At 49.0% G+C, this 23428-nt stretch overlaps 2 protein-coding genes across 9 annotated transcripts; both read right to left on the bottom strand.

The window, feature by feature from the left end:
• Nucleotides 1-8: 8 nt before the first annotated feature.
• On the bottom strand, nucleotides 9-23424 carry HOGA1 (4-hydroxy-2-oxoglutarate aldolase 1). 8 transcript variants are annotated; one of them, XM_045438430.1, is made up of 8 exons: nucleotides 22915-23424; nucleotides 11795-11923; nucleotides 11463-11590; nucleotides 10818-10952; nucleotides 10470-10566; nucleotides 8680-8813; nucleotides 4712-4723; nucleotides 9-942 (listed from the first exon to the last, which is right to left on the bottom strand). In XM_045438430.1, the coding sequence occupies exons 1-8, from the start codon at nucleotides 23123-23125 to the stop codon at nucleotides 793-795; spliced, it is 996 nt and encodes a 331-aa protein (XP_045294386.1). In that variant the 5' UTR covers nucleotides 23126-23424; the 3' UTR covers nucleotides 9-792. The 8 variants fall into 8 exon arrangements, with proteins under 8 accessions (XP_045294386.1, XP_045294387.1, XP_045294388.1 ...); XM_045438433.1 differs by lacking the exon at nucleotides 4712-4723 and adding an exon at nucleotides 7813-7934 and having other exon boundaries at nucleotides 830-942; XM_045438428.1 differs by lacking the exon at nucleotides 9-942 and adding an exon at nucleotides 1973-2642.
• On the bottom strand, nucleotides 17829-19744 carry CD2H10orf62 (chromosome D2 C10orf62 homolog). The gene has a single exon (XM_045438427.1). It carries the CDS (start codon nucleotides 19269-19271, stop codon nucleotides 18156-18158), a length of 1116 nt encoding a protein of 371 aa, XP_045294383.1. The 5' UTR covers nucleotides 19272-19744; the 3' UTR covers nucleotides 17829-18155.
• Nucleotides 23425-23428: the final 4 nt, after the last annotated feature.

The raw sequence follows: 23428 nt of genomic DNA, 5'->3' as shown, positions 1-23428 counted from the left end.
CCACACTGTTTTAACTTACTCAACTTTATTGCAAGAACAAAATATTATTTTTAACAATAAAAGCACAGTGCCTACAGGCAAGAGGATGGCCAGGTCTCAGGCCAAGTCTTCTTCCCTAATGTTTCAGACCGAGGTTAGCTAGAAGTCTCCTAGAATATAACATTTATCCACCAGGTGTCATTATTTACCAATTCTGGTAAGTCACTGGGCCGGGTCTGTGCTCTCTAGTTAAGATCAAGGGTAGAGATAAGAATATGAGATGATCAAAATGGGTTTAGGAAAGAGCGCTGCGTCTGGAATGCAGACGGGGTGGGGTTGGGGTTGGATTTCAAAGGCTAGTGATGCTTTTCTGATCAGGTTTCCTAACCCACCACTTTCCCTGGAAGGAGTCGGAACTTGGGTTCTTAAGAATAGCCCGGGCTCTGTGCTGCATGTGCTGGGCTCAGGTGTATACCCCAAGTCTCAGCGGTCTTCCCATCAGTAAGATACATGACCTTCCTTGCACCTGGTTGCCCCCCCTGTTCTTCCCCTCTGGCTCCTAGTCACATGTCCTGGGGCACAGGAAAGCACTTGCTCCTTCCCAGACTGAAGGTCTCTAGAGAGCCAGAGTTCAGGATACAAATGCCAGCAGTCATAGGACTATGAAAATCGGAAGTGGGTGTGCACAGCAGAGCCTGGTCAGAGGCTACCTGCAAGGCTGAACTAGGGAAACAGGACCATGTGCCTCTTCAGCTCCAGGTACAAGGCAGGAAGACGAGATGGGCTCAGGCCAGGCATGTCCTCTCCTTGCTCTCAGAGCCAGCCATTACTGGTGAAATCCATACGCAGCGCCTCCTCATCCGTGGGGCTTAGCTCCTGTAAGGGGGCGCGGCAGGGGCCTCCGTAGTAGCCAAACCAGTCCATGGTTTTCTTCAGCCCAGGGATCCCAAAGCGCCGGGTCACCTGTGAAGCAGGGCCTGTTAGAAGAAACTGGGGAATCCCTGCCCACACATGTCTGGGATCCAGACACGTGTCACTCTCAGAAAGTTAAGGTTCCCACCCTCCTCCCCTCGTAAAGTAACTTTTTTTTTTTTTTTAACGTTTATTTATTATTGAGAGACAGAGAGACACGGAGGGTGAGTAGGGGAGGGGTAGAGAGAGGGGGAGACTTAGAATCTGAAGTAGGCTCCAGGCTCTGAGCTGTCAGCACAGAGCCCAATGCGGGGCTCGAACTCACAAACTTAAGAGATCATGACCTGAGCCGAAGTCTGTCGCTTAACCAACTGAGCCACTCAGGCGCCCCCCTTTGTAAAGTAACTATCAAATCTGTGACACCAGGGTAGATTGGAAATCCGGATTGAGAGACCAGAAGGCAGGTCAGCAGTAGAGAACACGATGCCAAAAATTCAGATTAAGGAAGGAAGTCACCTCCTCTGGTTTTAGGGGTAAAATCCACCCCATTGGGGAGAAAAGTGGCATTTGGTCATCAAGCTGGGATGCAAGAAGATAGCAATACTTTGGGCCTGGGCACTAGATCATCACAGGTCTGCAGCCCAGGTTCCAGGAACCAGTTCCCAGGCCTGGTGTGCCCTAGGAGTCAGGAAGGGGAAGGGTGTGTGAGAACTTTAGGCATAGTCCAGACTTTGGCCCTGCAGCAGGGACCCCCACCCACCCATAGCACCTCGCTGACCCCAACTCTGAAAAACAACGCATCAGTTGCCCTGACAAGTTTCACTGTGTAACCTTATATCACGAACTTACTATATCTGAGCAAGTTCTGTCTAAAAAAATGAGGGGGCTGGACGACATGATCTCTAAAGTGTTACCCATTGTCATGAGGGACCTAAAGCTATTGTCATAACTTAAAATCATGCATGGGGTCTTACAGAAAATGAATTATCGAGCTTCTTGGCTTTTGGCATAGCAACTGGTTATTTCATGCTGATCAGAAGTGTTAGAAGACTCTTTGACTACCCAAAAACTAAGAATGTAATCATTACTTAATAAAGTTTTATTTGAAGGGAAGTTAAAACCTTAGAAGGGTGGGCTTCACGAAGGGTAAAATAATAAAAGGGGTTTCTTGGGGTAAAAAAGTTGAGAGCCACTGATGAATGACTAGTAACTGTTTACCACTCAACGCCAGGGAATTTTTTCTTGGAATGAGTGACAAGCCACCCTCCTCCTAAGCCTGGCCTCAGCCATGATGTTCTAATAACCTGGGCTTTTCACCCAAAACCTGAGCGGGGTGGGAAAGACCTAGAAGAGAGGATAGAAACGAGAAGTACCTAGAGAAAAGTCTTCGTCCACCATAGGTGTATAAGATCTCAGAGTTGCCCCCTCCTCAGACCCACAGAAAGAATTGAATGCTTTGGTGTATAAAGAGCATGGAAAGTCCTAAATATAGCCAGGGCAGGAGGCCGGCTGGGTGGGAAGGCGGAGGAAGGACATTGTGTTCAAGCAGGGCAATAGGGTGACATCAAGCCGCTCCTGGGGTGGCTGAGCCCACAGCCCAGGCAGCAGAAAGGTGTTCCAGGCATTCCTGAGTGTGTGCCCAGAGTTGGCACAGGAGGAGGCACAGAGTGGAGAGTAAGGCAGGATGGCATGCAGAGAGCTAGGACGGCAGCACACATCCTCTCTTCCCAAGGGGCCGCCCGCTGCTTCATCTGTAGAATGAGGGAGAGGACAACACCGACCCCACGTCACAAGAGTCATACGAGAAAAATGCCACTGTGAGACCCGATCCCAGGAGACCTAAAAGTTACCCCTTTTCCTGTCCTGGGGGAATGCAGCTTCTGGGACTGACTCTCCTGCAGGTGGGTGGGAGTGGAGAGCAGAGGTCCCACCCCAGTGGCATGTCCAGTACACAAAGGACAGTGTGTTCCCTGAAGGCCCTCACTTCTGCAGTTCTTCCACCCTCTGAATAGACTATCCTATCCCAGGAGGACCGTCACATCCAGGAGACTCGTGCTTGCCTCCCCAGCTGTCCCTTCTCTAACTCTGAGTGAATCTGCCCCTTGGAAGTAAAGCTATAAGCTGTGAGGGAGATCTAGAGCCCACCCACCACTTTACCCAAATAAAACATTACCCGCTTAGCCTGGGACTACCAGCTCAGATGCAAAACTTAAGGGAATGCCAAAGAAATCAGTCATCAAGGTAAGTACTTTTAGTGCCATATTTTTAAAAAATCAAAACCGATGCAAGAAAAAAAAATCCATAAATGAACAAAGTGTCAATGTTTTAAACAAAGACCAGATCCAACAGACCCATGCCCTGCCACATGTAACCTGAGGCAAAAGCAAACGTGGGCCCTTCTATACATGTGTTGTGCATTTTTCATTGGTTCATTTTTTTTTTTTCCTAGGAGTAGATGCAGAAAAACAAATTTTTGATGAGGTTGTTTCCATTCAAGCTGGGAAAGCAAAATTATAATAAATTATGTTTTTAATATATATAATACTTAAAACCAGAAGAAGGATGTTTTAATATACTTACTTTTTAATTTTTCAAATTTTTTTTCAAATAGTTTAATGTTCTACGGGGAGGGATTACCATTTAGAAAAATACTTAGAGGGCTGGCTCAGAGCCTACAACTCTTGATCTCAGGGCTGGAGAAAAGAAATGAAGGAAGGAAGGAAGGAAGGAAGGAAGGAAGGAAGGAAAGGGAAGGAAGGGAGAAAGAAAGAAAGGAAAGAAAGAAAGAAAGAAAGAAAGAAAGAAAGAAAGAGAAAGAAAGAAAAAGAAACTTAGAGTTTCCACTTTCAGGAAGAGGGAATAAATGTACTTTGCCCTATTCCTCCCAACAAATATAACTAAAAAACCTTGGACATTATATAAAAACAAACATGAGACTCCAAAAGGTAGAGAGAAAAAAGATGAACTAGGGACTTCAGGACCCAAGGAACACAGCAGTAAGTTCCCTGGCCTCCACTTGAAGCTGAAGCAGCCAGCGATGCTGAAATGCATTCAATGGGTACAGATAATAAAAGCTCCCAAAAAAGCCTGTTCACTCAAGCCAAGGACCAAGAAGTTGCAGCCCAGCAAGATGGAAAACTTCTAGGCCATCACCACTCTGCTCCAGCCAAGTACCCCAGAAAAAAACTATAGCCCTACCCCCACCCAGGCTAGCAAAGGTTGAATTGGGAGCCAGAACTTCTACCCCCCACTTTACCCCCTCCACAACAGATGTTTTCAGCAGAGGCCCAGGGAGGAAAGTCAGAACTTTTCACACCACCGCCCACACTTAAGGAAGCCACTCTCCCCAGACATATTTGCAAAGTCAGTGGAGGCCAGGTGGGAAGCAGTAAGGAAGCATTCCTACCCCTTCAGGTCAGGGAGGTGTCAGTGGAGGCCAAGGGCAGAGCTGTACTTTTAAAAACCTCCCCTCAAAAGAAATTTCCAGGTCCAGATGGCCTCACTGGAGAATTCTAAAAAATGTTTAAAGAAGATTTAACACCAATTCTACACAGTCCCTTCCAGAAAATAGAAGAGGAGGGAATACTTCCCAGTCAACTGATGAAGCTATTATTACCCTGATACCAAAATCAGACAAAGTGCCAAAAAAAGGGGAAAACTACATACCAATATCTCCTATGCATAGACAGAAAAATCTTCAACTATGAATTAGCAAATGTAACTCAGCAACATATGAACAAGTTACACACCATGACTATGTGGGGTTTATTCCAGGAATGCAAGTCTGGTTCAATATTAGAAAATTATCCATGTAACTCACCGTATCAGCAGCCTAAGAGGAAAAACAATCACATGATCATATCAATCAATGAAGAAAAAGATCTGACAAAATTCAATACCTTCTGCAAAACCACACAGACTTGATTACTGTAGGTATATAATAAATCTTAAAATCAAGGGCTCCTGGGTGGCTCAGTCGGTTAAGCGTCTGACTCCGGTTCAGGTCATGATCTCATGGTTCGTGGGTTCGAGCTCCACGTTGGGCTCTATGCTGACAGCTCGGACCCTGCTTCAGATTCTGGGTCACCCTCTCTCTCTGCCCTTCCCCTGCTCACACTCTGACACACTCTTTCTCAAAAATAAACATAAAATAAAAATTTTTTTAAATCTTAAAATCAGTAGACTAATTCTTCCCACTTTGTTATTTTTTCCCAAAATTGTTTTAGCTAGTTTTTAATTCCTTGGCCTTTCATATAAACTTTAGAATAATTTTGTATGGTTTTACAGAGGAATAGATAGACATAGATAATGGAAGCAACAGAGAACCCAGAAATAGAACCACACAAATATGCCCAACTGAGTTCTGACAAAGGTGCAAAAGTAATTCAATGGAAGAAAGATCATCTTTTCAATATTGGAGCAAGTGAATATTCAGAAGCGGAAAGACAAACAAAACAAACAAAAAAACCCTCCACCTAAGTCTCACACATCATACAAAAATTGACTCAAAATGGGTCATGGACTTGTAAAACTATAAAACTTTTAGGAAAAACAGGAGAAAATCTTCACCATCTAGTGCTAGGAAAAGTCTTCTTAGAGTTGACACTAAAAGCATAAATACAAATAAAAATATTGATAAATTGGACTTCATCAAAATTAAAAACTTTTGTCCCGCAAAAAACCTGTTAAGAGAATGACAAGGGGCATACGGGTGGCTCAGGAGGTTAAGTGTCTGACTCTTCATTTTGGTTTAGGTCATGATCTCATGGTTCGTGAGTTTGAGCTCCATGTTAGGCTCTTTGCTGACAGTGCAGGGCCTGCTTGGGATCCTCTCTCTCTCTCTCTCTCAAAATAAACAAATAAACTTAAAAAAAAAAAAAAAAGGAATGACAAGACAAGCTACTGACTCGGAGAAAATATTTGCAAACCACATACCTCGCAGAGGACTGGTATCTAAAAGATATAAAGAAAGAACTTCCAAAATTCAACAGTAAAAAAAAAAAAAAAAATCCAATCATAAAATAGGCAAGAGACATAAACAGACATTTAATTTAAGAAGATATAGGGGTGCCTGGGGCTCAGGCGGGGCTCAGTCAGTTAAGTGTCTGATTTCGGCTCAGGTCATAATCTCATGGTTTGTAAGTTTGAGCCTCATGTTGGGCTCTGTGCTGACAGCTCAGAGCCTGGAGCCTGCTTCAGATTCTGTGTCTCCCTCTCTCTCTGCCCCACCCTGCTCGCTCTCTCTCTCTCTCTCTCTCAAAAAATAAATAAATATTGAAAAAAAAATTTTTAAAGAAGATATACAGATTGTGGGACAGGACAAAAAGAAGATATAGAGGTGGCAAATAAATACATGAAAAGATGTTCAATAGCATTAGCTATTGGAGAAATGCAAATTGAAAGCACAATGAAGTGTTACAACACACCTATCAGAATGGCTAAAATGTTTTAAACAGTAGTCACAGTGCCTAAAGCTGGTAAAGATGCAGAGAAAATGAGTCAGTCATACATTTACACTGATATAAATGTAAAACACTCCGAAAAACATTTTGGTAGTTTCTTAAAAAACTAAACATGCAATCATCATATAACCTACCAATTGTGTATTTATCCCAGAAAAATGAAAATTTATGGTCACGCAAAAGCTTGTACATGAATGTTCATAGCAACTTTTAATAGGCCCTAACTGGGGCGCCTGGGTGCTCAGTCAGTTAAGTGTCTGACTTCGGCTCAGGTCATGATCTCACAGTTGTGATTCGAGCTCTGAGTCCGGCCCTGTGCTGACAACTCAGAGCCTGGAGCCTGCTTCAGATTCTGTGTTTCTCTCTGCCCCTCCCCCATTTGCACTCTGTATCTCTCAAAAATAAACAAACATTAAAAAAAAAATAAAATAGAAAAAAATGGTCCCAAACTGGAAACAATCTAGTTGTCCTTCAACAAGTGAATGGTTACACAAGCTATGGTATGGCTGTACCATGAAACACTATTCATCAATAAAAAGGAATGGGCTATTGCCCCAGGCAACAACTTTGAATCTGCACGGAATTATGCTGAGTGAGGAAAGCTAATTGCAAAAGGTTATATACTCTGGGGCGCCTGGGTGGCTGAGTCAGTTAAGCATCCAACTTCGGTTCAGCTCATGATCTCGCGGTTTATGGGTTTGAGCCCCACGTAGGGCTCTGTGCTGACTGCTCAGAGCCTGCTTGGTATTCTGTCTCCCTCTCTCTGCCCCTCCTCCGTTATGCTCTCTCTTTCTCAAAAATAAATAAATAAACATTAAAAAAAAAAAAAAGGTTATATACTCTGATTCCATTCACATAGCAGTCTTGAGCTGACAAAACAATAAAAACAGTGAACGTATTTGTGGTTGCCAGGAGTTAAGGACAGGATGGAGGTAGGAGGTGAGTAGATGTAACCATAAAAACATAACATGAGAGATCCTTCTGGTGATAAAAATACTCTGTATCTTGACTATATCAATGTCAAAATCCTGGTTGTGATATTGTACTTTAATTTTGTGAGATGTTCCATTGAGGGAAACTAGAGGACAGGTACATGGACTCTCTCGTATTATTTCTTACAACTTCATCTGAATCTACAGTTATTTCATAATTAAAAGTTTAATTTAAAATATAGAGGGGCGCCTGGGTGGCTCAGTCGGTTGAGCGTCCGACTTCAGCTCAGGTCATGATCTCTCGGTCTGTGAGTTTGAGGCCCGTGTTGGGCTCTGTGCTGACAGCTCAGGGCCTGGAGCCTGCTTCAGATGCTGTGTCTCCCTCTCTCTGTGCCCCTCCCCCACTCATGCTCTGTCTCTGTCTCTGTCTCTGTCTCTCTCTCTCTCTGTCAAAAATAAAATAAAACATTTAAAAAATAAAATAAATAAAATAAAAAATATATATAAACGTGTCTATAGGAACACACATTTTCCTTCCTGCCTCAGACTCCAGTGTGGCTCTGAACAGCACTGCCTGGCTCTTGACAGGCATTCCACCTTGGCTCTTCTCCTTGACTTGCCCAATATGGAATTGGGGTACACCGTCTGACTGCAGAATAGATTTTTTTAAATGTTTATGTATTTATTTGGAGAGAGAGAGAGAGAGAGAGAGAGAGTGAGAGCATGAGCAAGTGTGAGCAGGGGAGGGCCAGAGAGAGAGAGAGGGAGAGAGAGAGAATCCCAAGCAGGCTCCATGCTTTCAGGGTAAGGCCTGATGCGGGGCTCAAACTCACGAACCATGAGATCATGACCTGAGCTGAAATCAAGAGTCGGATGCTTAACTGACTGAGCCACCCAGATGCCTCAGAAATAGACTATTGGAAGACAAAACTGTCCTGGGAAATCTGGGCTCTGAACGCCTCCAGCCTTCCAACTCCTTGATTCCCAATCATTCTGTTTTCCAGGATTTGGCCCTTTATAAAGCTGATGGAAAGGCCCACGGCTCACTCTTTCTAGGCAGTGCATCTCTAAGCAAGGTCCCGAGATTACTTATGTCACCACAATCAGCCAAGATGTTTGTTTCAAGGCTTATTCCTGGGCCTAAAGGATTAGAATTTTAACTAGCACCCTAGATGAATTCCAATGCAACCAATAGGGCTCAACTTTGTCTGAAGTCATGATTTTCTGGAGAGGCACAAGGAGTTCCCACACTGGGATATTCTCTAAAAGGACTTTCTGAAAGGGAAGAGGCTAAGTGGGGACCCCTGTGCCTGCCTTGGCTCCTGCTCCAGTGAGGACACAGACACCCCCCCCCCCCCCACCCTGTGCCTTGGGGCCATTGGCTGGGAACTCACCGCAGTGTTTGGCTCAATGAGGCGGTGCTGCAGCTTCTGGGCATCTTCCCATTGCCCTGTGAGGCAGAGTCGCTCCAGCTGGCACACCTGAGCCCCCAGGACATTGGCCAGGGCACACACGCCCCCCACAGCTCCTGCCCCAGAGTAAGATGCAGAACATCAGCCAGAGCCTCTTCTCACAGACAATGTCAGACCCTGGTCCCCAGCACCCCTTATTCTGGGGAGAGAGGATGTGGATTTCTGTGCCACTGGCCGGCCATGTCAAAGGCATGCTCTGTGAGTCCACAGAGAACAGATTTCCAGAGAGAAAAGCTGCCAGCATATTTGAAGTAGAATCCCACAGGCTGAAGGTCAGGGAACAGAGCCTGAGGCTAACCTGAGAACAGTTCCTTCCGTGCACCCCCCCCCCCCAATACACCTCCCAGAGTAAAGTCCCACCTGCCACTTGACACCTCCATGATCCTCTAATAGCCCCCTGACTCATCCGTGCGGGAAGGGGGTGGAGTGGACGGGAAGCCTTTGCTCTTCTGAAATCTTATTCCCCCCAGTGAATTCAGCCTGGGACAGTGCTGGGGGTGGGGGGCAGTGGAAAGAGCTCTGGACACAGTCAGGAGACCAGGCATTTCCTCCCATTGGTTGCATGAACTTGCACAAGTCGTAGACCTCCCGGTCCTCTTTGTTCTTATCTGGGCAATGAAAACGGGCTGGCTGTGATCTCAGGAGGCCCTGCCACTCTGCCAGCCTGGGATGTGATTCTAAGTCTAGTTAGGAGTGGCTTCAAGACTGGAGAGTGAGAAATTTGGAATGAGCTTATATAGCTGCCATTTACTGATCCCCACTCTGTGCCAGTCACTATGCAGACACGGGGCCAATGCTCTCAAATTCTTGTAACACCCCCCTGCTTTAGAGGGTAGAAGTTCAGGCCCAGAGAGGTTGAACACCTTGCCGGGCGGTACTCAGTACATGGCAGAGCTGAGATTCCAACTCACATCCCCGAGCCTCCAGAGCCTGTGCTCTTTCCAGCTGCCCCCTCAGGAACGAGGCTTCAATCAGTCCCCTCTCCTGCCATTGCTCTATAGAGACCGTGACGTGGCAGAGGAGAGACGTGCAAGGTCCTAGACAATAAGCCAAAGTCTGTGGAGACCAGAAAAAAGGAATGGGCATTGCCCTCTGCAGCACCAGAAAAGTAACTCAGATCTGCACTTGCTGAGGCTTCAGCCGAAGGGAGAAAATGCTTCTTCTCCTCCCCCTTGAGGGCTTAAAACCAACCCGAACCCAAGCACCTTGATCCACAACAGACAAGCTCATTTGGTCCAATGGTGACATTCCCAGGACCTTGAACTGGAACAGAATCAGGCAGCTGAAGGTCCCTGGCCCATTCCTACAGGTCTGACAATTCCTTCCGGCCTAGCACCCAGGTGAGAGGAAGCCAGATTCCTGGATGAGAGGAGAGGCCCTAAGGCCTGTGTCCTCAGAGAATGATTTACAAGGTGAGATCAGAGGAGCTAAGTCTGTTACCGAAGCACCGAGCTCAGGACTTAGAACAGCAGGCATCCCTGCTACAGACCAAGGATGGTACAGAGCCACCCTCTTCTGCCCAAGAAGGTCACTCGTAAGCACCCAATATTGAGACTTCTGAGGTTTCCAAGCAGACAGGCTGGCAAAGGGCCCCCTGCAGACCCAGACGCAGCCTGCATGGTTTCTCCCAGCACACCCAGGGTGGTGGGGGTGGGTGGGCACGGGTCCTGGGTGTACCACCCATGACGGTGTGAGAGCGGCGGGAGGCCTACCCACGGCATAGCTGGCCAGCAGGAAGCCAGCCGATCCAGCCAACACCTGGAAATCCTGCCTCCCGGTCTTGTGAACAATCAGCCCCATCCTGGTCACCTGCAACAGCAAACCCGGGTGAGAGCTGCACCCAGAGCCTCAACACCAAAGGAGAGGGGGGCTGAGCGAGGGTGGGAGGAGAGCCCAGGCCCCAGAGAGCCGCCCCAGAACTCAGACAAAGCCCCAGAGAGCCCACACGATGGAAAGAACCCAAACAGGAGCCCAGGACTGGAGCGGGTTCCAGAGCTGCCCTGAAGTCGCTAGCACAGGAGAAGAGGAAGGAGCCCCAGCCAGGAGCTGCTGCCACTCACATCGCCACCACTGTCCTTGATGCCCACGATGTTTGGGTGCTGGGAAAGCGTGACCACCGCATCCACCGGCAGGTCCAGCCCCGTGTTGGCTGGGACGCTGTAGAGCACCACAGGAATCGGGGAGAGGTCAGCGACCTGCGAGAGGCAGAGAAGAGGGGAGAGGCAGAGGGCAGCTGCCCCAGGCCCGTCACCAGCCCACCACCACCAGCTCCGGGCCTGGGGCGCTACGGGGCCCCTGGACAGGCCCTACCTCCTGGACTAGAAGTCACAGTGCCACGTGCCCTGCTTGTAAGCAATTGATGAGTAATATTTCATGAGTGCTTTCTGTGTGCCAATGTCAGTTCTAAGTCCTCTATATTCTGATGGAACTTAGTCCTCACAACAACCCCGTGAGGAAGACACCATCATTCGGACCATCTGAGAGGGGAGGAAACAGCAACACAGTGTGGCCGGGCCAGTGGCCCGGCACCAGGTGGTGGCTAGCGCCTGGGGGCATCCCTCACGTCCCACAGGTGTCATTCATGGAAGTAGGCTCACCCCTTGGCCCCTGGCCTCTCTGTCTCCTCTCCCCAGGCAGTCTCCTCTCCTCGTCCAGCCTTCCCTTGGTCCCAGGCCCCAAACCCATGCCCAGCCCTCACACCCTACCTTGGTGTAGTGGTGAATGAGGGCGGCGCTGCTCATGCGGCCACGATAGAAGCAAGGGGTCACCACGATGGCGGCGTCAGCCCCAACCTGGGCCATGCTCACAGTCATCTCCACCGTGGCTTGAGTGGCTGCAGGAGGAAAGAGGGAGTCTTCCCTGTAGGCCATGGAGGGTGAGAGCAGGAGGCAGAAGGGCAGGGCTAGGACCCTGGGGCAAGCAAGGGGGGCAGAAGGGAAGGAACCAGCAGGCTGAACCAGCCCCAGGGCCAAGGAGCCTGGCTTCCCACCCCAGGCACCCCCAAGTACCCCTAGGGCCCAGAGCATTGTGGCCTCACACTCGCAGCCAGAGCCAGCTAGCAGCAGTTTGTCCTTGGGCATGGCCTGGCGGACTCGGCTCACCACCTCCAGCCTCTCGCTGCTGGTCAGGAAGGGGAACTCGCCATTGGAGCCCTGTACCACGAAGCCTGATGAACAACCAGGATATTGGTGTTATACTCACACAGGTTCCTACCTCCCCAACACCATAGCTTTGCGCGTATCTCCTTCTCATCTTTGTCCTGAGGCAGGCAGAATGTTTCACCCAGCTGCGGTCACAGTGTCCACACCGTTTTTCTTTGTGTTAATGAAATGTGTCAGCTATACCCCAAAGAATCGATGATAATGTAACCCACAGGTGCGTACCCAACAGTCATGGCAACCCTCCCCATCACGTTTTTCTTCCTCCTCTAACCGTCCTGACTCAGGTGCTATTGTTCCCACTCAAGTCTTATACCCTAAGACACACATATGGACCCATAAACAACATATAACAGTTGTGGCCATTTTAAACTGTATAGAAACGGAATCAAGATCATACAACCTTCTGCAGTCTGCTATTTTTGCTCAAGATTATGCTGTGAGCTTTGTCCATAGCAGCACACAGGTCTGATTCATTCATTTTAACGGCTACAGAATATTCTATTTGAAGTCAGACTACAATTTACTTTTCATTTTCCCTTTGAGGACACTTAGAATGTTTCCTTAGTTTTGCTATTACAAACAATGCTGAAACAACCATGTTCTACAGTCTTCTGTGCCCATGTCTGAGCTTCTCCACGGTTTCTTTAGGTTTGTAATTGCTGCGTCACACGTATGTGCATTTTCACGTGCCAAACATCTCTCTCATTAGCCAGTTCATACCCCATCAGCACATAGGAGAGTCCGTTAGTGTTCATCCGTGTCAACACCGGGTATTGTCAGAATTAATATGTGCCAGTTTTCTGGGTGAAAAGTGGGCTGAAAGTGGGTGAAAACACGTTTTCCTGTTTTATTGATCATGTGAGAAGTTTCTAACATCATCAGGTAAGGTGTCAACTCTTTTTTATAAATCCATGAGAGACCAGGAGATTTGATGCTGTTTGACTGAATCTGAAGGGAAGGTTAGTAAAACCATCCTCCTCTCCGCTTTTTCATTTAACTCTCTCTACCCTCTTCTTCCTCCTCTCTACTCCAGTCCATCCTCAAAACACTGTTCTTAAATAGATGACAAATACAGCATACGGCACGGCGAGACTATTAATAAACAGGAGACTGCTTGGGAGAAAGGAATGAAAAGAAAGCTGGAGGCGATACTGATCTACAATACAAAATCCCCACTGCACCGTTGAGGAAGATGGGCCATCATTTTGATTTGGAGCTTCCTGACAGTCCGAGCTAAAAGGGAAATGTGATCAGCTGACAGATATGCAGAACTCCAGATAAAAGCAAAGCAGCTGCCCGGGGGAAACACACAGTTTCCTGGCATCGGGACCAAGAGAGACTGTTCCCGTGAGTCATCCTTAAGGGACACAATGTGATGTAGAGTCAACTTTTCACCACAAACCTTTTTCCATGCTGTTCGCTACACCATTAGATTCCACTCAGTGGACTGCCAGAATGGCTCACTGGATACTTAGCAATCCCCACCCCCTGCCAGCTTTTTGCCTTGGTGATATTGTAGGGAGCATCTTGAGGCAAATAGTTTTTGGCTTCTGTTGTGCTGCCTCCTCAGGATCCATTTCTCCGTGTCAGGCCAGGAGCCTCCTTCTGTCTCGGTACAAACGGTGTTAGTGCTTTCCCAGTGGGTCACCCCCACTCTTGAGTTGCCAACCCTGGAGAGGACTGGACCAGCACCCTCTGACTAGGATTCTGAGGTCAGGCTTTCACCAGTCCCTCTGTGCAAATGCCAAAGACATCTCCCTCCCTCCCCAACCCTGCCCGCTTGCCCCCACCTTGCCCCCACCGCCCAGCCCGGTTCTTACTCCAGCTGCTTCTTCAGCCATGTCCACTCACTCCCAAGTCCCGCTTCATTCTGGCAGCCCGTGCCACGGGCCCCTGAGCAGTTAAGACCGCTGGGTCTTGCACTCTCAGACAGGAAGCAGGCCCCTGCTCAAGACTCCCGGTGGCCTTTCCCTTGTCTCCTGTAAAGGAGCATCTGACCCAGGCCTGACTCCCGAGGAGGAGGCCAGGCCAGGCTAGGGAAGAGGGAGTATCACAGAGTCGGGGACGCACTGGACCCAACTCCCCTCTGGCTTTTGAGGAAGTTAGTTATATCAGGTCTCTGAGTCCCTGTTTCCTTTTCTCTGGGATGGTAATAAAATCATTTTGATCCTACCTTATAAGGCTACGTTAAAGGCCCAAACAAGAAAAGGTAAGAGAAAGCACCCTGAAATCTGTGAACTGATGCTGCCGAGAGCCCCCTCCTTCTCCTTGGAGGGATGCCCAGTTTCAGGTCCGATGTGCCTCTCTCTGCTGGTGCAGCAAGGGGACTGGAGGAGTGGAAGGGCCAGGGTCCCGGATGGGTCGGGGAGTGAAGACAGGGAGCGGTTCTGAACTCAGAGGAACCTGGGTGTAGCTCTCAGTGCAGCCCCTGATCAGCTAGCTATGAGATCTTGGGCACGCGGCTTAACCAAACCTCAGCTTCCTCACATGAAAAATGGGGAGAGTATTAGTGCTCTCCTTAAAGCATTGTTGTGAGGCTCAAATGAGATACTATGTATAAAGTGCTTGGATGAGAACCCGGCCTTCCGGCCGTGTTAGCTGTAATTACTGTGGAGTCAGGAGAAAGTGCACAAGCCTTAAATGAGAAGGGTGGCAGCTTTCCATCTGAGGTGGAGGAGGATGGCTGGTGTGGAGGGGAGGCCGCACTCAGGAACCTCTCCCGTCCCCTCCAGCTGCAAGACAAAGGGGCTCATCACAGAGGCTACTCTCTCTTGGCCCCATGGTCAGGCTGGCCACTCCAGGGAGCCAGAGCGGCCTGGGAAGAGGAGTGAGTGTTTGGGGCTGGGGATGCATATCTCCTTACCAAGAGAATATACTTGAGTTGGTGGCTTAGTGGCCATTTTCCTTATGGCACAACTGTAATAAAACCTTGACATTTTGAACTACTTTTAAATTAATAGAAAAGTTGCAGAAATAGTGCAGGGGATTTCCACACCTCCCTCACCCAACCTCCACCAATGATAAGGTCTTACTATTTATTTAGTACAACGATCAGAACCAGAGAATTAGCGCTGGTAAGGTATTAACTTGCAGACTTTAGCTGAATTTTGCCAGTTTTAAACTTCTTTAAAGGGGCGCCTGGGTGGCTCAGTCGGTTGAGCGGCTGACTTCAGCTCAGGTCATGATCTCACGGCCCGTGAGTTCAAGCCCCGCGTCGGGCTCTGTGCTGACAGCTCGGAGCCTGGAGCCTGTTTCGGATTCTGTGTCTCCCTCTCTCTGACCCTCCCCCGTTCATGCTGTCTCTCTCTGTCTCAAAAATAAATACACGTTAAAAAAAAAAAAATTAAAAAAAAAAAAACTTCTTTAAAGATTCCAAATTCCTAATTAGCCAATCTGAAATTGTATGCAATAAACTTTTAATAAGGGATTTAAGATCTTCCAGATAAACACATGCATTTTATGCATTTTTACAATCACTTTCAGAAGCCATACCTCACCACCCTTGTTTTTTGTCTAATTTAGCAGCTTCCAACATTTTCTAGTATGACAGACCCCATTTTTTCCATTAATATTTTTGTCATAAAGTATTTTACCTTTTTATTTTTTATTTAATTACTGTATTTTTAAAGTAGGCTCCACACCCAATGTTGGGGCTTGAACTCATGACCCTGATCTGAGATTAAGAGTCATATGCTCTACGGACTGAGGCCACCAGGCTCCCTTATTTATTTTTTTTAAAGTAATCTCTACATCCAACATGGGGCTTAAACTCACAACCCTGAGATCAAGAGTTGTGCGCTCTACCAACTGAGCCAGCCAGGCACCCCTGTTAGGAAGTTATGAAGTATTTTAAATTTAAAGCATATGTATAGGGGCGCCTGGGTGGCTCAGTCGGTTAAGCGTCCGACTTCGGCTCAGGTCATGATCTCGGGGTTCGTGAGTTCAAGCCCTGCGTCGGGCTCTGTGCTGACAGCTCAGGACCTGGAGCCTGTTTCAGATTCTGTGTCTCCCTCTCTCTCTCTGAACCTCCCCCGTTCATGCTCTGTCTCTCTCTGTCTCAAAAATAAATAAATGTTAAAAAAATTTTTTTAAAGCATATGTATATTAGTATTTATATAAAGTCACTATTAATAATGTTAAAAATATTCAAATACTGGGGCACCTGGCTGGCTCAGTCGCTGGAGCATGTGACTCTTTTCTTTCTTTCTTTTTTTTTTTTTTGTATTTTGAGAGACAGTGAGTGGAAGGGGCAGAGACAGGGAGAGTGAGAGAATTCCAAGCAGGCTCTGCTCCTCTGCGTGGAGCCCGGCGTGGGGCTCCATTCAGGGCTCGAGCTCACAGACCATGAGATCATGACCTGGGCCAAAGTCAGACACTTAACTGATGGAGCCACCCAGACACACCTGGAGCGTGTGACGCTTGATCTCAGGGTTGTGAGTTCGAGCCCCACGCTGGGTATGGAGATTACTTAAAATAAAATCTTCAGAGGTGCTTGGGTGGCTCACTTGGTTGAATGTCCCAACACTTGATTTTGGCTCATGTCTTGATCCCATGGTCACGGGATAGAGCCCCATGTCGGTTCAGGGTGGAGCTTGCCTAAGAGTTTCTCTCCCTCTCTCTCTGCCCCTCTCCCCTGCTCATGCTTTCTCTCTAAAATAAAATAAAATAAAAATTTAAATAAAATCTTAAAAATAAATAAAAATAAAAATATTCAAATGCTTCCAATTATGTCCCATAAAATCAATTGACCACACTTAGGGTGTTTGTAGATTTTTCCATCCTTTGCAAGGATTCGGGGGACCTTCTTCCCACAGGTTGAGGCCAACAGGCTGGGAAACACTGGTAAGTTCACAATCGATGCAAATGGGACACTTCTATGTAAAGGAGTCATTGGGGGGTTAGACAGTGCTGTAGAGCTGACTTCTCTCAAGTTTTACCAGAGAGATAGCTGCCCCTCTAGAGATCATCCCTTGCCCCAGAAACGGCTTCTTTAGACCCAGGAAGAGGAGGCAGGGAGAGTCCCAGGCTTGTGGGAGGGCACAGAGAGTGTCAGGACATAGGGGAAGAGGGCAGGGATAAGCATGAGTGAGGGAGACCCGTGTGGGGATGGCGGGGCACTGGCCTAAGGGGCAGCACAGGGAAGGAATTTGGGGTCTGAGCTTTGGAGTCGGGCAGAGCTGGGCCCCACCTCCAACAACATCACATAGTGTCTATGCCCTATCAGGCAAATGACACCTCTGAGCCTCAGATGTCTCATCTGCAAAACGGGGACACTGCAAAACCTTCCTTATGGGGCCTTGCTGTAACAACACACAGCATGGCGTAGACTAAAGCCTGAACAGGAAAAGAAAAAAAAATTACTAGTAATACTACTAATTAGTAGCACTAGTATCAGCAGCAGCCCCGGCATTAAGAACATAAACAAGAAGGGAGAGTATGGGGCACAGGGGCTCTGTAGGCAGGTGGTGGGAGGCACTAACGCAGGTCCCAGTGGGCTGGGGGAAGCAGGGGGGGCAGGGGGAGGGCACTGCAGTGCAGGATGCCACATGACTTGAAAAGCAGCAGGCAGGGTGAAGAGGACCCGAAACAGGACAGGAAACCCACATCCCAGTTTGCTTATGAGCTTCTGAAAGCCTGTCTATCCCCCACCACCCACACCTGGCTGCTTCCTCCTTCTCTGGCAATAGCAGGTTGGTGGGTGCTGAGCTCCCTGGAGACAGCCCAACCCCCAGAACCTGAGACCCGGAGAAGATTTATGGACTTTTTTTTTTTTTTTTTTTTTTTCTGATTTACGGAGTCTTGAATCAGCCTAGCATAAAGGCCCACACAAAGAGGACTTTGGGGGCAGGAAGCCTCTCCCCATATCCCTTCCCAGTGCTGAGGCTGGCCACAGAGCCCCCAGACCCAGAGTGAGGGTATACAAGGCTTTATTGGCTCAGTTCCAGGCGTTCGGCATCAGTGTGGGGCTCTCAGCTGCTCCTGGGCTCTGCCTCTATCTTCTCCCGGTGGGTCTTCAGGGGCCTGCGTGTCTGTCTCAGCTGCTTCGCTTCCTTCCACCCCCGCCCCCTCCATCGGGGGCCATCCTCTGTGGCAGACCGTACTCACAGAGCCAAAGGGGCCCAGGGCCTGCCCTTCAGGAAGAAGGGATTTGGGTGGCACCATCTCGCCACAGGAGAGAAAACAGGCCTGCAATTGTGTGCCAGCCCTGTTGGGGGAAAGGGGCGTCTCCATCCGTGGTTAGGTGGCTTCAAAGGGGTGGTAGGTCTGGTGGCTGCGGTTGGGCAGGCTGTGGCTCTGGTGGTTCGGATGACCCTGGTGTCCATAGTGACCGTGGCCATGGATGGCGTGTGTGTGGTTCGCGCCAGCTACGGTGGCTTCCCGCTGGGTGAGGAAATTCCCTTTCAGCTTCAACTCCACCTCCTCGAGGGCCTTCAGCTCCTCCTGGTTGACGTCTCTGGACTCCAGGTGGCCTGAGTTCTGGTAAGCTATGGCACGCTGCAACATGGAATTAGCCAGCTGCTGTCCTAGGGTGTCAATCTCCTTGGTACAGGCAGCCACAGCGGCCCATGTGGGCTCGTCCGTGGACAAGGATTTTGCAGACTCCTTGTGGGTCTCTTTGGTCACTGAGGCCCCAGACGTCCTCTGCTTGCTGGTGAAGGACTCCCGGCACAGAGTTGTGCCCGCCTCTCTTTGCCTTGTGGTGAGAGTCTCCATGTGAATGGTGGTGCTGGCTTCTCCGCTGCCGCTCTCGGATGGTGGGGCATCCGTGCTGCTGCAGGAGGCCAGCTTCTCTTCGGAGAGGCGACTAAAGTGAGATTTAATCCAGTTCTCATTCTTTGCTTTGTGACATTCTGGTGGCTCCTGCACATTTTGTGCAGACGCGGCGGATGCCTTCCTTCTCCTCTTCCTCTGAATCCACAGCATGAGGCCTCCCCCTCCGAGTAAGAGGGCAGTCCCCAGCACCACCTTGCATGATGGTTGCTGGATGAGCTCCAAGAAGGCCTCCAGGACCCTAGGCTGGGCGGGCAGAGCTAAGAGCACACTGGGAGTGGAGGAGCCCAGATGGTATGGTTCATGCTTGAAAGGGTAGGTTCCCAGAGGCTGTCTGGCAGGTAGGGCCCCAGCTGTACCCTTCCTAGGATGCCCCTCCCACCTCAGCAATGAACCCCATTGTGAGGAAGGTGGTTGGGGGGGGTGGGGGGGGGTGGAGAGGCCACAGCATCCCTCATGTCCAACCTGGTAGGCATTTCCTGAGGCCCAAGTCCTGTCTCCCACCTGACAGCTAGTCCCAAGGTGAGTGGAAAAGCAGCTTCCCCAATTCTGAGTTTCTTCCACCTTCTGCTTAAGACCCATTCTGCAACTCAAGCCTTCTTATTTTCCAATCTCTGGTTTCTCTCCCTCTCTATTCCTGTGCCCCCTCCCCGGGGGTGGGGGGAGGCAGGAGCCACTGACCATGGCTGAAGGACCCCCTTGGCCAGGCTGGCATCCATCCCTGGCTGCCTGACACAGGTGTCTCCTTCCATTTAAGGTCCACCCCTGCTGGCAGCTTAGCACATCCCATCCCCATTTGCAGCCCCAACCGCCTTAACTAAGCAGAGTCCAGAAGGAAAGGGACCCAGGAAAGAGCTCATTCTAGAATAACATGAGGTCATAACTGGGGGGAGACAAGCAGTGGGTTGAGAAGGCAGAGCAGATAGGACAGAGGGATTCACCAGATCCCAGATCTCAGGGGCCATTCCAGGATGGGGGCTGCTACCTCTTGTCTTAGTGAGGCACCTGCAAACCCAGAATGTGCCCCCCTCCTCCATGTGCCCTGGTTAAAGGGCACAGTTTAGATTGTGAGCAGGTGGGCCACCTGGCCAGGCTCTCTGGCCCACAATCCGAAATTATATCAGAGCGTCTCGGGGAGAGAAACAGGCCTGGGCCACTCTATTTTTCTTCCAGAGGCACATAACACATTTAAAAAAACATATTTTTTACTAAAAAAAAATTTTTTTTCCTTAAAAATAATTTTCACTTAAAAATTCTGTTGAATGTTCATTTTTTTGAGAAAGAGGAGCAGAGCATGAGAGAGAGAGGGGCAGAGAGAGAGAGAGAGAGAGAGAGAGAGAATCTGAAGCAGGCTCCAGGCTCTGAGCTGTCAGCACAGAGCCCGATGCGGGGCTTTAACCCGCGAACCGTGAGATCATGACCTGAGCCAAAGTCAGACGCTCTGCCAACTGAGCCATCCGGGTGCCTCAGTATATTTCACTTTTTTAAAGTGAAGAAATACCAAAACAGGGTTGTAGAAATTGTGATTTTTTTTAAAAAAAAGTTTGTTTATATAGTTATCTCTACACTCAATGTGGAATGTACACATGAGTGTACTGATGACCCCAAGATCAAGAGTCACGTGCTCCTCTGACTGAGCCAGCCAGGTTCCCCTACCCTGTGGGGTTTTTTTTTAAGCAAAATATTTTATTTAACAAAGTAACGGCTTCAATATATACCATAATGTCCCCAGTCTACATACTAAGGGAATAAGATACAAGCTCATAGTTTTATGGGTAACATCTTCTCTCTAGTCCTGCTGAAGTAGCTCTGTGGTCATCCACTAACCTCATGTGGAAATAACAATTCAAAGTTCATCTCTGAGGTTGTTTGTGGGAGCGAGTTCAGAGCCAAATGGCTCCTCTGCAACAATCTTACCTTCCAGTCTCTAGTTATAACTTTCATTTAAGAATGATACTCTTTATTCATATAATCAGGAAAATTTAACAATGCAAAAACAAGTAGAAATAGAGAGCTACACAGTTTTGGCAATACCTTCCAGAAGAATCTCTTAACTGTTCACTGATTCATCAACTGTTCATCAACTGTTCACTGATTCACCTCCTCTTTGGAGGACCTTTAACTTATCACAGGAGGCCCTGGCTATGTGGTATGCAATGGCTTCTTCCTCTGCCCCTGAGTGTTGGGCTGCAGAGCCAGCCCTGGGGGCCCGGATAGGGCCAGAGAAACATTGTTTGTACAGCTAAAGTTGCTCACAGCTCCTTTCCTGGGCATTCTGGCTGTGTCCTGGGAGCAATGACAGGATCCTATGGCTCTATTCCTTGTGCCAGGGCCTCCCACTTTGAGCTCCTTGAGAGGAATGCATTTACCTGGTGGCTCAGTTTCCATTCTAAAATGAGGAAATCAGACTAAAGAGGTTCAGTGATTTCTCCAAGGTCGCCATAACCAGCAACACCAGGACTTTTATCCAGGCCTTCTCACTCTCGATGCTGAGCGACTTCTACACAGCCCACTGCCTCCCTGGCATGTGGGTAAGAGAGAGATAAGGCGGAAACAGGAGCCCATATGGGTTGCACGGGAGACAGGTTAGTGGGCACCTGTGGCCCGCGGCCTGCCAAATCCACTGCAGCCTGTGCTCCTGGGCACCTCCATGCCCTCTGCAGGAGTGGGTGAGTGGGCAGTAGGAAGGGAAGGGTCCAGAGAAGAGCCTATGGGTATCCGTGGATTCTCTGGGTAGCAGGCAGACACTGGATGCAAAGTTCACCCTCCCCACCCCTTGCACTCGGGTGTCCTTGAACCTGGAAAGTGAAGAAGAGTCTTGTCTTCCCTCCTCTTAAGATTCAAGGAGCTAGGGGTGCCTGGCTGGCTCAGTCAGTGGAGCATACAACTCTTGATCTTGGGGTCCTGAGTTTAAACTCCATATTGGGTGTAGAGATTACTTAAAACATTTTTTTTAATAAATAAAAGATTCAAGATTCTCAGTTTGCTTCAAAAGACCCAGGCCTCGGTCCAGACTTTCAGGCCCCAGTGAACTGAGCCCAAGTAGAAATTTACTTAGAGTTTGTGTCACTGCTCAATGTGGGCATCCACAGGGCATTCATTGTGCCCTAGGGAAGGGTCGCATCACCTCAGCACTGGGATGGGGTTTCAGTCAGGCCAGCAGTCACTGTCATAAAGCAGCTTTTCCCACAATGCCAATGGTGCTGTCATTCTAGCAATTGTTATCACTGGATCAATACCTTCTAATGTATATCACCCTTTAACTATTTATAGCATGCTTTCATTTGCACTCTCTTGGATTTTTCTCCCCGCCATCCTATGATGTACACCTTATTACTCCCGTGTCAGATGGGGAGAGTGGGGTTTAGAAAGATTATCTCAAAGCTAAGTCAGTGGCAGAGCTGTGATTTAAATCTAGACTCCCTTCCCCCTTGCCCTGCCTCAGTCAGAACCTCTCCATTCCCAAAGCTGGTGCCAACCATACTTTATTTGTTGAAACAGTCTGGTCTAGTGATTCAGTGGTTAGTGCAGTGGAGTGAAACCAAGTATGGTCCTACAGTCAGACCTGGGGAACTTGGGCAAGTGATTGTGTCATTCTGAGCCCCAGCTTCCCATCTGTGAAATGGGGCTAATGAGATGACTGTCTCAGGGACTCGTCATGGGTGATAGATGAGGGTGGGCAGGGCAGGATGGGAGGAACTGACCACTTCTTCTTTCCTTCATTTATTGTGCCTGTGGCTGTGTCGTGTGTTGACTGTCACAGACGTCTGGTCCCAGGCCTCAGAGAGGGGAGATCCACGTGTAAAGAGAGACATGAGTCAGAGGATCCAGAACAGGAATTCTGCCAAGGGAGGCTTGGCCCAGAAGAGAGTGGGCTAACACGGCTTTTAGGGGGACGAACCCACTGGCTGAGTTGCCACGTGACACCCCCAGCTGCCTTCCCAACTGCACAGTGTTTGGTTGACAAGGACTTTTATACCCATTATCTAGTTTGATCCCCACAATCATGCTGTGCTAAGAAGGCACTTTGGCAGTGAGATTCAGTCAAGGTTGCAAAGCAGCAAGGAGCTTCTGGCCTGTCTCTTGACTCCAGACCAGTGCCCCCTGCTCCTTTCCCATAAAGGACCACCGGGGTACCCAACTGTCTCTGAGTAGCTCACTGGCTGAGGAGATTGGGGTCATCCACATCTCCCCCCAAATCCCCCAGAGGACAGGCCCCACTTACCTCGGAAGGGGAAGGCACCCAATTTGTGCAGATTCTCCTCCAGTTTCCCATAGTCTACCTCCGCGGTGGCAGTGAAGGGGGTGGTCACAGGGGGGTAGATGCCGGCAATGTCCATCTTCCTTCCCTCTCCTGAGGCCCAGCCCCCCACCTTCCTGGACAAGCCCCTGCTCAGCCCCTGCCTCAGGGAAGACCAGACTCCACGGCCCAGCATCTCTGCAAGAGGCCTGAAGCCCAGCTGGTCTCTGCCCCTGCGCGAGGCTGAGTTTGGACTCCTTCCTACCCTGTTAATGATCAGTGTGTCTAGTTAAAAATTTGCTGCCCCCTGACTGTTGGTGCTGGGGCAGGCCTGGGCTGGGCGTCCCCAGGGTCAGAGGTCAAGACTTTAGGCCCCATGGGTTCTCTCCCTGTAGGGAGCAGCTGGAGAAATGCCACAACCCAGCGTCCCTCGAGCCAGAGGGCGGGTTCCTGGGGTACCGACCCTAAACGGCTTCTCCAGCGGGGCTTGGGCCCTCCT

This window comes from Leopardus geoffroyi, chromosome D2, assembly GCF_018350155.1.
Source record: "Leopardus geoffroyi isolate Oge1 chromosome D2, O.geoffroyi_Oge1_pat1.0, whole genome shotgun sequence".
Classification (NCBI taxonomy): domain Eukaryota; kingdom Metazoa; phylum Chordata; class Mammalia; order Carnivora; family Felidae; genus Leopardus; species Leopardus geoffroyi.
The sequence above is the reverse complement of the archived record's forward strand: the minus strand, read 5'-3'. Positions and strand labels throughout refer to the sequence as shown.

What these genes read in the sequence shown, in the direction of transcription:
- CD2H10orf62 (XM_045438427.1), bottom strand. Translation starts at nt 19,271, where the DNA reads ATGGGTCTTAAGCAGAAGGTGGAAGAAACTCAGAATTGGGGAAGCTGC.
- HOGA1 (XM_045438428.1), bottom strand. Translation starts at nt 23,125, where the DNA reads ATGCTGGGCCGTGGAGTCTGGTCTTCCCTGAGGCAGGGGCTGAGCAGG. An exon ending in GGGTGCCTTCCCCTTCCGAG is followed by an intron (nt 11,924 to 22,914) that starts GTAAGTGGGGCC and finishes GTTGTTCATCAG; the next exon opens with GCTTCGTGGTACAGGGCTCC. An exon ending in AGCTGGCTCTGGCTGCGAGT is followed by an intron (nt 11,591 to 11,794) that starts GTGAGGCCACAA and finishes TTCCTCCTGCAG; the next exon opens with CCACTCAAGCCACGGTGGAG.